This window comes from Eptatretus burgeri, chromosome 4, assembly GCF_056783735.1.
Source record: "Eptatretus burgeri isolate ZD-2024b chromosome 4, Ebu_testis_v1, whole genome shotgun sequence".
Classification (NCBI taxonomy): Eukaryota; Metazoa; Chordata; class Myxini; order Myxiniformes; family Myxinidae; genus Eptatretus; species Eptatretus burgeri.
This window is the reverse complement of record NC_140964.1, coordinates 73,389,900-73,405,513: the sequence shown is the minus strand read 5'-3', so window position 1 is coordinate 73,405,513 and position 15,614 is coordinate 73,389,900. Positions and strand designations below refer to the sequence as shown.

Below are 15,614 nucleotides of genomic sequence, written 5' to 3'. Positions count from 1 at the left end.
CTCAGGATGAATTGAAGTGGTTTATGATCCGTCTGCAAAGTGAAATGCCGCCCCAGCAGGTATTGATGAAACCTCCGCACACCCCAGACGAGGCTGAGAGCCTCGCGCTCGATCTGGGCATATTCCCGCTCTGCTGTGGACAGGGTCCGGGATGCACAACAAACAGGCCGCTCAGAACCATCATCCATCCTGTGGGAGAGCACTGCCCCGATGCCATATGCAGAGCTGTCGCATGCCAATAAGAGCGGACGTGCAGGCTCGTAGTGCACGAGGACCGTATCCTCCGTGAGCAGCCGCTTGACGCGGTCGAACGACGCCTGGTGCGCAGGCCCCCAGGCCCAGCGCTCGTCCTTCCTGAGCAACCACGTTAATGGCACAAGCTGCGAGCTGAGCCCGCGCATGAATATTTGGTAATACTGTGCCATACCAATGAAGGAGCGCAGCTGTGTCTTGTCGTGAGGCGGTGGCATGTGCTGAATTGCCTCCACCTTCCGAGGGCCTTTCAACAGCCCCTCTGGCGTGATTATGTGCTCGAGGTATTCCAAGCGCTGCTTGAAGAACGCGCACTTTTCCCTGTTCAAGCGCAGGCCGCACGCTTCCAGCTTCGTCAGCACTTGGGCAATGTTCGCAAGGTGCTCGTCCGCCGTTTTCCCCGCAATGAGCACATCGTCCAGGTAGGTTTAAGCGGGCAGGCCAATGCAAACCTGATCCATGGCTTTCTGCCACAAGGCCGGGACGAAGCAATCCCAAAACAGAGTCGGGTATATCGATAGAGCCCTTGACACGTGTTGATTGTCAAAAGGTCGCTACTCCCGGGATCCATCGCCAGGTGAAAATATGCATCACGCAGATCAAGCTTCGTGAAGTATTGACTCCCCGCCAATTGTGCATATATCTTATCGATTGACGGCAGTGGATATTGCTCCACGCTGAGCCCCGGGTTAACCGTGGACTTGAAGTCCCCGCACAATCGGACGTCTCCATTCCGTTTCAGCACTGAAGACCGGGGTGGCCCAATCTGAGTACGACACCCGTTCGATCACCCCATAGGCCTCCAGCCGATCCAGTTCACCGTTGACCTTGTCCCGCAGGGCATACGGCACCGGTCGTCGTTTACAAAAACGAGAAACCACCCCCTCCTTCAGGAAGAGCTTTGCCTGCACGTGCTTGAGTTCCCAAGGTCGTCGCAAAACAAACCTTGATGTCTTTGAACAATCTTCTCCAACTGATCCTCCCATCGGCTCGGCACGGGTTGCACAAGGTGAACGGCAGCCCAATCTAGCCTGATGCGGGTCAGCCAGTCCCAGCCTAGGAGAGACGGACCCCTCCCCCGCACGACATACAACGGAAGCGTGGCGACCTGGCCTTGGTACCCCACACACGTCTGCCATCCCGATGGGCGTTATCCTCTCGCGAGTGTACGTGTACAGTATGAGGTTTGACCTGATAAGCCTCAGGCCGTTGAGTATACGCGCAGTCTGTTCGCCGATGATCGACACCGCCGCTCCCATATCAACCTGAAACGTGATCGGCGTTTTGTTCACTTCGATTTCCACCGTCATCGGGCGTGCCGCCGCAGAACCAATTGAAAACGGGCTCATCATCGGCTGCCGGTTCCACCCCGGGTCACCGGGGTCGCTCCGCACATTGCCGTCCATGACCTCAACGGTGGCCAACGCCCCTCGGCACAACCGCTTCAGATGACCCACCTTGCGACAATGTAAACACACGGTGTTTTTGTACGAGCACACACGCCGCAGGTGTCGACCTCCGCATCCCAAACACGTCCTCGGGGTCACCTCGCCGCTCATGCGGCCGCACGGCGACGTCTGGCCCCGGCCCGCACAGAAGGCCACGCGTGCGTCCTTGGGCGCTCGCGACACCGCGTGGGCCCCCGGGCCATCTGGCATGCCGCGGCCTGAGATGGTCCAACATCTCCGAGAGTCTGCTCGACAGCTGTAGCAGTGTCGACCGCCGAGTGGAACGTAATGGCTTCACCCTTCAACCGTAGAATCGCCGAAACCATTTTTGTATCTTGTAAACCAGAAATAAAGCAATCTCTGAGCCGAGCTGGACGCTTCCCCGCCCGTGAACTTGCAGGCCACGGAAAAATGCTTCACTCGCGCCCCGAAATCCACGACGCGCTCCCCCATACCTTTCGCGAGGCGATCGAACTGGTATCGAGCCAGCTGTAATGACTTTTCCGGCGCCATGTGTGCTCTCATCTTCTGCACAATGTCCCGAAACGACAGCGTGTCCCCACTGGGCTTGTCCGGCGCCACCAAATCACTCGGCAGTCGATAATTTCCCGTCGATAGCGAGACGAGCAAAATCGACTTTTGCTTGCTCACGTCGACCACATCATTCGCGTGGAAATAGCACCCCAATTGCTCCGAAAACAATTCGAAGTCATCTCCGACGAAAACGGGCACCTGTCCGTGCGCCGCGACTCGTCCACTAATTAATCATCCTCGTCAGCCAACTGTAATGTCCGAGGTGCAGCGGAACATGGAGAGTGAGAGCATTAGCAGTAACTCCGCTTTATTGCGCGCCCGGATGTACATCACTGCCACCCCTAGCGGGCGAGTCATGATTTCTGAAAACCCAACCACGTGATACAGCACATAAAGAACAGCTTTTCTAAATACAGCAAGGTGAAATTCAGCAGGATTCACTCAAAAGTACACAAGAAAATAGCAAAATCTAACCCCACTCCCCATTCCTAAAATTATCAAAATTGCGTCAGCAAGGTACAGTTAACATAGCCTATACTTTTATTCCACCAAAATTCTGCTTGTAGACAAGCAGATTTCAAAAAGACGTATAACAGGCTATTCAAAAATGATAGTGTGCAAAAATCCCTGGGGGGGGGGGGTGGTTTCGACTATTGGCCCATGGTCTTGGGGGTTGTGTCACTAAATTCGGCACCGAAATGACAAGACAGGTATCTGTCTGTCTGCCTATGCCTACCGATTTGTGTCTATCCATACCAATACAATATGAAATAATTTTGAAAGAAAACTATTGAGCTCCAGCTCTTGCCAGTTTTCACTTTATTTGTAGATCTCTGACTTCAGCAAGGGAACTGGCACTGGTTCCCCCATTGCTGGGAAAATGTGTGTAACTGCTTGGAAACTACATGGAAAAGCATTAACACCTGTGCCGAGTTTTGCTGACACCAGACCATCGTTCATGCTTGGAGATTATAATAAAAAAACAAACTTTTGGCTCTCCTTCGTACATTGTAAACTGTTGAATGGAAATCTGGCGTAGACAAACTCTGTATCCTCCATTCGCCATGGTTGGTCAGAATCATGACAATTATCCTGTGTCATAAAAACGTAATGTAAAGTCTTGTATCTTCGACTCATGACATGACATGACATGTCATTATTCTTTAAATATCTGTAGTGCCGAACCCAGCTTTGTTATGCTTTGGTTGTTGTTAATTTGAGGAGTTGATTTGACTTGGTATCAACAGTCGGTGCCTTATATGTCTATTACTTGTGCTTCAAATGTAACGTGACCTTAAGCTAATGTACCCTGTAGTTATAAAACGCTACTTGACATACAGTTGATGTAAACGCATCTATAAAGAAACCTATTCATTGCACAATGAAGAAATGTTTGTTAGTATACCAGCTTTGTGTGGGTAAGATGCGAATACATGTTCAAAATGTTTGTGATGGTGGCTATAAATGCTGGGTTACAGTGATGGCACAGAACCAAGTTTCAACATTCCCTTTGATTTGAATTCCACTTTCCCATAAGGTTATGCTGATAGCAACGGAATACTTGTCTCGGTGAGGGCTCGTGTTTGTCTGCATCAGCGGAGAAGATAAACGATAGATTTTATCAACTTTTGATAAGAGTACGTTCACTGCCATGGGAAGCAGCTTGCGTCTTGAACGTTAGCTTTTTTGTTTTTTTTGTCAGAGCAAGAATAAATTTTAAATGGTTTAAACACCTTTTTTTTTTTGTCCTTTTTATTTATTGTTTAGCTCGAACAAAAAGGCTATTGCTTGACACATGAGCTGCACCTCTTTCCCAAGCGGTAAACAGTCATCCTCCCTGCACCCCAAGTCTCCAATCTCTTGCATTGCTTACGTAATAAATAGATGGTCTATTGCATGTGATTGCATTTTCAATTTATTTTATAATGCAAGACTCCTATGATTCACATTAAATAATTTTAATTGCTATTTATTTTCATTTGCCATTGCATCACTTGCATTCAATCCACATGTTGCACGTCATGTGATGTCTATCTTTTTCACCCTTTTGTTGTGCTTAGCCAAAAGACACCGTAAGAAAGCTTCAAGCAAGGCTTCCCATCGTTCCTCATTTTCTCGGGCAAAGAAGACGGTAAGTTGGATAACTTTTTTCCCCTCTTCTTTTTTGCCTTGCACTGTCATGCTTGAAGCAATATTCAGCTGCTCCAACTTCAATAACCCTGAAGAATATCCAACCCATAAAGTTTGCGTCGGTGTTGAAAACTAAGCACAGGTATAAATCTGAATTTTTATTTTTCATTATGTTGCAAATTCCTGTAATTTTACCATATCACTTTATCAATAGAATTACGATTACATGTTCAGAAAAAAGAAATCCCTTGGTGAGGGGAGGGGGGGTTGGAAAGGGGAGGCTTGAACATCCTCCCTTAAACCATATTCTTCAAATGAAGAAGAAGAAGAGGCATTATAGTTATTATAGCACTATTTATAACTAGCGGGGTATGCTTGCTTACACATTGCAAGCCAGAAGACTTTTTTTTTTTACAATGCAATCTTCTTTGTTCGTATGCAGCACAAGGCTGCAGGGCAGCACCATCGGTTGAGGGCGCAGCTGTTCTGCTGATACAATGTTCTCTGCTTTTTTAGGGTAGGAATTTGAAATTTGGCCACAGTGCCAGCGATCGCTTGCCTACTCTTACCAAAGGACACTATGGGATCTTTAGCAGCCACCAATGAATGCTAGCAGACGGGCCACATGTTTAACATCAATCTTAAGGACAGCTCTAGCATTGATGAAACACCGGCATTGCAGTTTATAGCGGGGTCGGGATTCAAACCCTGATTTGACAGCTTGGAGGCGAGTGTATGTATCTCTCGGCCATCCTGTCAGCTCATATAATGCAGTGATGTTGCCTATTTTTCCAGAAAATGGAAGATGACCGAGGGCAAATTAAAGGGTGAAATGACAGAGAGAGGATGTGCAAGAGTAGCAGAGCAGGTTTTTAGTACATGCGAGCTGATGCCGTCTGGTCCATTTGTAGAATCGGTGGACGGTTGACAGAAATTTCTCCACCTTCTCAGGTGCAAAAGACAGAGTCCAGGAGCAGTTGGGTATGACTGAGAAGATGGGTCCAGAGAGTGAGGGGTTGGGGATACAAGATTGGAAGCAAACACAGAATTGAGACATTCGGCCTTCTCATGAACGGAGTCAGCTTGTTGCATTTGAAGTGCGGGAAGGGATGGAGGGGAAGTGTACTCCAGAGACAGACTTGATAAAACAACACCAAGGTTTAGAAGGAGACAAAAGCTGGATTATGACGCACCCACGCCTCATACTTTTCTTCATCCCGAAGAAGCTTAAACTGCTGCAACCTGCTTCTAAACACCTCTAATTTACATGGAACCATATTATAAAAAAGAAGAATCGTCCACACTTTTTGTTCTCCCCCCCTCCACCACCACAACTCACCCACCCCCCTTTTTTTTTACTGCTGGACCTGCTGCTGTATTTTTTATTTTTTTTATTGATTTTAAAGAATTTTTAAAATTGATTTTAAATTTTTTTTAAAGAATCTGGATAATAAGCTTATGCACTTATTTTTAGATTTAGTGGAACACATATGCGCTTGTATTCAAAAATCCTGACATGTGTTTACTTTCCATATGTGCTTGTACGTCTTCATTAAGCCATGACCTGTGCTTATAATGGTAAATGTTCTTGAGAATGGCTGCATCGATGTCAGTTTTTACATCATTGTAACTTTAATTGTCCATACCTTGGAAACAAATACTACATATATTTCCAGTCTTCAAGCACTTACCTGTTTAAACTCTGCAACAAGTAAGTTTTCCATGTCTGGGTAAAAGGCCCATCTTCTGCTCCCTATTTTCTTCGAACCTTTCTCACTTTGACCAATTATTTCCTCATTCTTCACCATTCACATCAAAGTCCTCGTGTTAAGTCTGAATTTCTTACACGTCTGATGCTAGTTCTCATAAGAGTTGTAAAACACCATAATCTCAATCTTCTTTTAACGGGCGTGTGATTGACGCTTCACCGGCGTATCCGTTTTGATCGTGATGAAAGACGTTTTATGACTCTTTTTCATAAAGGGACGTTAAACACCTTTTTACGACCCTTGACGAACGTTATTTTGAACGTACAACTCTTTTAAGTACCAGTATCAGATGTGTAAGGAATTCAAATTTAAAGTTTATGTTCCAATAAAACACGAAATACTGTCGTGTTTGAGTTGATAATATTCTCCACGATCAAATAATTGGACTTTGATTTTACCCCCAAAAGATTTGACAGCATTACAAAACAGACTTCAACATTCTGATAATTTTGTGCTTCATTTGGATTTCAAACTTTTCATTTTGTGCTTCTTAAAGTTTATGTATTTAAATCTAGATTAGAAAATGAAATGGTTTGTGTGTGTGTGTGTGTGTGTGTGTGTGTGTGTGTGTGTGTGTGTGTGTGTGTGTGTGTGTGTGTGTGTGTGTGTGTGTGTGTGTGTGTGTGTGTGTGTGTGTGAATATATATATATACATATATATATATACATATATATATATATATATATATATATATATATATGTATGTATATATATATATATGTATATATATATATATATATATATATATATCTTCTTCTTCTTCATTCGGCTGCTCCCGTTAAGGGTCGCCACAGCGGATCATCCGTTATGATCCGCATATTGATTTGGCATAGGTTTTACGCCGGATGCCCTTCCTGACGCAACCCTGGTCGCCTCTTGCGACACAGGGATATGGTACACCTATTTTAACTGGGGTATACACCGGCCCAGTATACTGGTACTCATTTCGCCGACCTCGGAAGGATGACAGGCTGAGTCAACCCCCTGGTGTATTAATTCAGTGGCCCAACGGGGCTTGAACTCGGGACCTTTTGCATCCCAAGCCGCTGCCCTAACCACTGCGCCAACACCAGGCTCATATATATATATATATATATATATATATATATATATATATATATATATATATATATATATATATAAATATATATATATATATATATATATATATATATATATATATATATATATATATATATATATATATATATATATATATATATATATATATATATATATATATATATATATATATATATATATATATATATATATATGTATATATATATATATATGTGTATATGTATATATATATGTATATGTATATATATGTATATATATATATATATATATATATATATATATATATATATATATATATATATATATATATATATAGTATGAAAAACATGGGTGCAGTTAATACACCGGAAAATACATAGCCTTTATTGATTAGTGTTTTTCATGTTTTCGTCATAAAATGCTTGTTGAAAATTTGATGACAAAAGTTCAAATGGTACACTCAAAAGCATTTCTAATAACTGTGACTTTGCCTTTTGATATTTTGACCCAATTATTGATTCGTCTTCTCCATATTTTTATAATATAGGTTTGCTGAAAATTTGATGACAAAAACTCAAATTGTTAAAAAAATTATTTTGGCCTGGACACACACACACACACACACACACACACACACACACACACACACACACACACACACACACACACACACACACACACACACACAATTGCAAAACTCCATCTCCCGCTGCACGGGTGGACGGGCTAATACAACTGAGCACAATGGCTGAAAAACAGATGGGCAAGTAGGGATCAAAACGTCCAAGACCGATGTGAAAATCGCTACACTCGGGTCACCAAACCACAGGGGATTTCGAACCTGATATTGTCATGAAATGCAGCACATTTGTAACCAAGATGAACTCGAGAGCATCTCAAAATGCAAAGTCCATCCGTGTCCTCTTTGTACTCAAACTAAGATTGATGAAAGCGACAGTTTAAAAAAATATTGTGCATTTCATTAATTTGTGTTCTCCATATTCACATGCTCAAGGTTTGTTCAAAATTTGATGACAAAAGCGAAATTGGTAAAAATGTCATGCCCTGGACAGACACACTGAAGCTCAATGGTAAATGCATGAAGAAACACGGAAGCGATTACAAAACCAGCCATCTCACGCATGACGAGCTATCATTATGTACCATTATCATTATTGGTTACCTAATCCTAAGAGGGTGGGTATTTATAGTTCCTAAAGCTCAATTTGATATGAGTCAAAAAGATGCATCTCTATTTCTGATTCGGGGTGAGGTGAGAGTGGATGGCCAGTGAGAGGGGAGTGGAGAGATGAGGAAGGGGGAAGCATGGTGCTGGGGGAGAAGAGTGGAAGGGGAGGGGCGAGTAGAATGTATTCAGTCATGTGGAGGTGAAGGACTGAGGAATTTTGTAACACAAATTTTCTTATTCAAACTTTTAGGTTATCAAAAAATGAAATTAATGAAGAAACCCTGAACACTTTTGATTGCTTTCCCTGCTGAGAAATAGAGTTGACAGCAAAGCGGGCCTCCAGGTAAAACGGCTTTCCCCCTAGCAACCACATTCCTGGAATTGCTCTCCAAGACGAAAAAAAAACACTCGGGGTCTCTCGCTCAACGCGCTGCGGCCGGACTGATAAGAGCTGTTTATAGTTCCTATGACTTTGCTCTTTCACATTTTGACCCAATTATTAAATATTTTCTCCATATTCTCATAATAAAGGTTTGTTGAAAATTTGATGACAGAAGCTTCAATAGTAAAAATGTTATGGCCGAGAGTAGATAGATAGACAGACATACAACACAACACAAGTGATTCCCACACCCCATCTCCCGCTGTGGGGAGGTGGGCTAACAAATACATAGTTTGGTATGAATACGTCATCATGGTTACAATGGGAGCTACAGCTCTTCTAAACCTTGGAGAACTGTTGTAAAAAATATTTTGGTGATATTTAATTTCTATGCTATGTTGGTCAAGGTGAATATTCCTTTGGACACATTGTCTGCAGAATAAATAAATCTATTGTCGTGTTTTTGAATGTCTTTTTCTTGTGCCTTATGTTTTTGTATGCTCATTTTTAGCTGACTTTTTGGACATTTGTTTTACAGAAAAAAAGAGCTGTGTTTAGGAGCACCTTTCCTTTGCGATAATTGACAGTTTGACATTGACAAAGCCAAAAGGTAGCTGTGTGTGTGTGCGTGCGTGCGCGTACATGTAGATAGATCCCCACAAAGTTCCTGAGGTGCACACTCTTTTAGCAATTTCCCTGTCAAAGTTTGCCATAACTGTTGATGACCAATTGCTTTCGGTTTACCTCAAGCCCTCATGTTAGTTCCCATTTCCTTTCAACAACCCAAGTATCATAAAAAGCGGACTAAATTTAATAATAAACCCCAATGCTTGATGCTTCATCATTTTTGCATTATTGTGGTAATTAAATTATTTTTATGTGCAAACATTAATGAGAAAAACTTTGCTGAAGTTGTCATAAGCAACATTTTGAAAACTTCTTCTTCTACTTTGACAAAACAATGTGGGAGTGCGAGTTAAATCAACCAGGCAGCCTGCCACTTATTGCACAATGAGCGAAGCATTTGTGATCTGGGTCCATTTGATCGGATACAGTGACCACAATTTCACAGGCCTCCTCATCACTCCTTTGCCTTCTCCATAACTAAAGTCAGGCTCGTTCAGAAGGGATTAGTATTTGTGAAAATGTTCTTTGTGAAAAGGAAAAGACAGGGTGGTTGATGACAATAGTGGGTGGTGAGCATTCAGGAAATGCCATTTGCGGAAGTGGTCTTTTGCAAGCTTTAACACGGCTGCTTCTGTTTTTTTTGCGCCAAATTTTCATTGCATTCCGGGCCTATACTTTTTGCTGTTTCTGCTTTATCATACCGTTTGGTTTATTTTTCTTCATCCTTACATTATGTCTTATAATATGAGTTACCTTACAAGGAAGATCAATGTCATCATTGATCTTCCATGAGGGTCATCAAAGCCTGGCTGATTATGACCAACTTATGGCTGTTGTCCATGCTCTTTCAGTTTTAAATGCTGAACATCAAGCAACGAAGGAAGCGGCACTCTCCATTTTGTAAAAGTATGGTATGACTTTCGGTTTGAACCTCCAACCTCCCAGACTCAAAGCGGATTCCCAAACCATTATGCCACCGAGACGGAGGTCTTAGTCTAGTCTTCTCTCAACATGCATGTATGCGTCTTTGTGGAGCCCACAACAGCTTTGGTTCTCATGTGGAGTCCCCAGTGGTTTATTTGTATATTTCTACACTTTCTACTTCACCAAACCTGCTCCATGTCTTGGTTTTAGATCTCACTGCTGTGTTTTTAATAAGAGCTCACAGCTCGACATAGAGTGTGATGTACACATATCAAGTTTGCCTTGAGAAGTGTCGTGTCAATATGTGGAGGAATAGTGTATCCTTAATGGAAGAGGGAAGTAGAGGCAAAGGGAGATATGGGATGTGAATGGGGGGGGGGGGTTAAGGGGTAGGGGGGAGGTTGTGGAATGTGGGATAATACCATGATTTACATCTGTAAATTTAACATAAAGTGAGTAGTGTTACAATTACACAGAATATCAGAATTTACTTTTATTTTTATGTTGATCTGAGGTCCATGGAGTAGCTTGTTTACATATATATATATATATATATATATATATATATATATATATATATATATATATATATATATATATATATATATATATATATATATATATATATTGCATGCAGGATAAAGACGTAAGTAGACATCAGTGTACTTTTATATGAATTGCAAAGACATTCGTAGACATTGAACAAACACGCATGGTAGTTATGAGATTTTAATCTTGGAAAAGGTTTTTAATTGAGATTTACATAGGTGGCGTGTACAAGGGAAGATGAAGCAGACAGGTGAACGTCTTTTTTTCTCTCTTCCAGTGGTACCTCCGTGAGCCTAACATTCCTCCTCCGTGCACCTGATATTATATTAGATTAAATGGCATTTTCTGTCCTATTTACATAAACAACATCCACAACCAACTGAAGCCTGTCGCACTATGTTATTTTACAGCATGCTGTTTGTAGTCAAAATGATCTAAAGCTATCGCATTTGCCTTAGACACGATCTTTTGTTTGCCACATCCTGTGTGGCCTTTTTGTGGCTCCATCAGCTGCTGTACATTTGGTTGTTCTTTTGCCTCTGAGTTTTTGTTTTCCTGTTAATATTTATTTATTAATTTATTATTTAAAAAAAAAAAATTTTTTTAATTTAACTTATTATTAAATAGATATTTTATTTATTATTGAAATTATCAGCTATCCATGCTGAAAATGCACCTCTTGAGGTTCTGCGACTCCGAATGTCTTGTAGTTCGTAAATCGCTCGATCAGATTTGGTGGAATTTATCCTTTACTCATGTCAGATTAATTTTTAATACAACTGTTGCAGGATTGGTGTGGTCAGTTTTGTGTGTGGTACATGCATGAACTGGGGTGCCAAAAATAAGTCGGCCTTGTTGTGCCGAAGCAAGTGGTGAAACTTTTGAACTGGCTTAGAATGGTTGAGTTGTCATTGTGCTCCTAAAAGGTCATTTTTGGCTTAGCATGTTGGCCATTCCCATGACACACCTCCATGCTGAGGGTTTTCAAGGTTTGGATGTTGCATAGCATGTTCATTTGTGCATTATTTGCTGTCTTTGAAATTCATGTCTCATGATGTCTCATGTCCTTGTCCTGCATGTGGTATGTAGCAGCTCCACCATGAGCCTTAGATCAATACAATACACGACAGGGATTATTGTACAAGTTAGAAGTTGTGGGTGTGGGGAGTGGGATTTGAACTCAGGATCTTAGTATCCCAAGCCCATCACCCTAACCATTAAGCCAACACCAGGTATAGGCTCTGCGAATCTGTCCAAAATGATAAAACTAAAAAATGCAGATAATATGTGAATAAGTGAGATTAACATGGAAAAATCAGATGATTCTCATTTACATAAGTATTCAAACCATTTGCCTAATTAATCCTGCTTTTATTTTCTTCAGCTTTTATAACTGAAGTTTTTATTTGAAATAATAACTGAAGCTGAAATAACTTCAGCTTTTATTTTGTAACCTTTCAAGCAAATTATTTGTTTGAAAGGTTACAAAATAAGTGCAATAGGTTTCACCTGTATGTAATCAGTGGTTTCACTTAAAAATTAAACTCCCCCACATATATAAGGCGTTTTAAGGCACAACTCACTTGGACAACCCACAAGGCAAACATGAAGACCAAGGAGCTTTCCAAAGAAGTCAGAAATAAAGTAATGGTGAAGCACTGTTCAGGGGAGGGTGATAAGGAGATTTCAAAGTCACTCATTATCCCTATGAGTACAGTGAAATCATTCATTAAGAAGTGGAAGACTTATCATACCACCCAGACTCTACCCAGGTCAGGTCATCCATCCAAACACAGCAGCCGGGCAAGTAGGAAACTGGTTCGGGATGTCACTGCAAATACAATAACCTGTTCCCTTCACAAAGCTGGCCTTTATGGAAAGGTTGCAAGAAAGAAGCCATGACTGAAAAAGAGACCTAAAAACTTGTATGGATTTTGCGAAAAAGCATCTTATTGATACTGCAGAGATGTGGAGAAGCGTTTTGTGGTCAGCCACAAAAAAATTGAACTCTTTGGTCTAAATTCAAAGCGTTTATCTGGTGCAAGCCTAACACTGCACATCACACAGTCAACAACATCCCTACTATCAAGCATGGTGGTGGCAGCAACATGTTATGGTGCCAAATTATGATCATGACCACAACCACCCAAATTCACCCCAAGAACAAGTAGGCTTAATGAGGAAAGGTCACACGGTGGATGGTAATACATTAAGCAATACCAATAACAATTATAGTGAACAAAACCTCTTAACCCTGATTGCTATGCACCCACGAAACAACAAATGATCGGGAACCTTAATTATTTAACCTTCAGGCCTCAGTCAGTCATTCCAAGAGAGATCAACAACAGACCGTCCAGACAAATACTGTCCGGGCATAATCACCGCCCGGACACGTCAAGAGACGTAGAGACGGAGACAGACGTAGAGATGGAGACAGACGTAGACAGACGTAGAGACGGAGACAGACGTAGAGACAGAGACTTACATGGAGACAGACAAACATGGAGACATATATATATATATAGAGACAGAGACATACAGTATATGTGTATATATATATATATATATATATATATATATATATATATATATATATATATATATATATATATATATATATATATATATTGCTTTTTGATTATTTTTGAATGAAGTGTGTGTGCGTGCGTGGTTTTTCAAAGGTCAAGTTTTCATTTTGCGTCATGAGAGGTGTACACCTGCATCAAAAATAGTTATTTTTATTAATTTTATATTCAAACTTTTACTTTGGAAAAAGGAGATGTTTTGAAGCACTATTCTTCTTGAATGAAAATTTGCAATGTTTGAAGGTCAGCATTGGCAGCAGAGGTCAGGGTTGAATTAGTGACTACTTTGTTTTGAATGCCCCCTCCCCACTTTTGTTTTGCTTTGAACAAATTGTCGGTCTATATGCTACTGTAAGCTTGCTGCTCTCTGATTTCTAAACAAATCGTGATGTGACAAACTTTGTTCAGGTCTGGACCTCAGAGGAGACACAATGGATCAGGGAAGGTGTGCAGATGTTTGGAATCGGCAAATGGGCCTCGATTTTGGACTCGTTCCCTTTTGTTTCACGTACCTCTGTCATGCTCAAGGATCGTTGGAGAACGATGAAGAAACTGGGCATTGACTCTTAAGGCATGGACGGTTAACCATGAAAGGCAAGAATGGCATCGTTACAACTTGAAAATTGAAGACTTAAGAATTATCCCACAATTCAGAGCTCTGTCTTTTCTGCTTTATTAATGTATTATACATATCTGAATAAAACTGTGAAAGCACTCTTTTATCTTGTTTCCATGTACCACTCAACCTGGGCTATCCTCAACCAGACTTCTATTCAGTGGACCTTTTTGATGATGATTTGGGTTCTCATTCTCAACATCCCTTGAGTGTAAATTGACAATATGGATGCGATTTTTTTTTTTTTTCGTTTTTAGCAAAAAGGTGACAGAAGAGAAGAGCGAGGTTGAAAAGGATGAATAGATAAGATGAGCTTATCCCGAAAAGACGATACTCATTCAAGTTACGTACCTTCTACAAGTGCAGGCATTCTCTCTGTCCTCGTATTGCAAGTCACACCATGGGCTTGACTAGCCCGCCTGGACTCACTTGTCGACTCTGTGGTCCGAAGTGCACAGCTGGACCCAAAACCAAATGCTTCATCTAAGCGATTTGAGACTGAATGTGTGTCCTCTCCTACGATAAGCTCACATGTCATCATCTTGGTCTGTTGCAACTTCTTTCTTCTCTCTCTTCCTACTCAGTGCTTTTAAATACCAAAAAATAATTTTCATGATTGCAGGCCAAATAATGGTGCCTTTCTTTCCTGTTGACTCCAAATATATACGCATGTTTTGGCAAAGGGTCAGGATAAAATACAGATTAGTTCGCTTTGACAGCGCAAACTGAAATGGATAAATTGCATGAAAATGCTGTATCGATGGCAGCACTGTTTTCAAACCTGGTTGAGAGATCAAGGAAACAAGGTATAAGATGTCCTTTAAATCTTCACCCTCCCATGTTAGCAGGAATTTATTTTTTAAAGATCTCTGATGGGTTTTGAACTCACTGATGCACAAAAGTGAAAAAATGATTTGAACAGCAACTTGGGACCTTCATGGTTTTTAAACATTAATCATGATTCCAGGTTTGAAATACACTTTGGATTCTATTTTAAATTGATTGCACCAGTGATGCTATGTGTTGCCTTTTCTGCTATAATTGTAATATTCTTAATTCTGTTTTATTTACCCATGTTCCACAAACTGTTTGACATTGCATTAATTTTGTTTCATACTTGTTTCAAAAGTTTCAGAGACATACATCAGTCATGTGATGCTGATGAGATAAGTGATTGGTCATTGACTTTTAACAATCACAGTTATTTGAGTATTTTGGTGGTGGTTTGTAATTAAAACTCAAATTTGTCCTCATTTGATCATTTTATCCATTTATCCTTTTTGTTTGTGTGAAGAGCACAAACATTTTGTCCCACTTGATAAAGGGAGGGTGCAGGAAGACAGACTCGCTCCTTTGATTCAGCCAGAAGGATGCTGTTGTCATTCCACGTGTGCCAGATCTTTGGCTACACTTTTGCAGGTGGGCTTCAAGTTGCCGCCGTGTTGCACCACTGGGCCTGGCTATTTTTGAGACACCATCAATTTGGCTTTTAATCCACCAAGTCTCATGCCTTGTAACTGAGTAATGGTCAAAAGGGTCTTGT

The 15,614-nt window shown here is 41.2% G+C and overlaps 1 protein-coding gene across 2 annotated transcripts in view; it reads left to right on the top strand.

Moving 5' to 3' along the window:
• LOC147028345 (uncharacterized) overlaps positions 1-15,324 on the top strand; it is a 66,843-nt gene extending 51,519 nt beyond the window's left edge. Inside the window, exons 9-11 of one of the 2 annotated variants that reach the window (XM_085878664.1) lie at positions 4,295-4,365; positions 11,086-11,117; positions 13,864-15,324. In XM_085878664.1, coding sequence (XP_085734790.1) covers positions 4,295-4,365; positions 11,086-11,117; positions 13,864-14,002 — 242 coding nt within the window. In that variant the 3' untranslated portion in view covers positions 14,003-15,324. The remainder of the gene's footprint in view (positions 1-4,294; positions 4,366-11,085; positions 11,118-13,863) is intronic. The other variant, XM_085878663.1, reaches the window with a different exon arrangement.
• Positions 15,325-15,614: the final 290 nt, after the last annotated feature.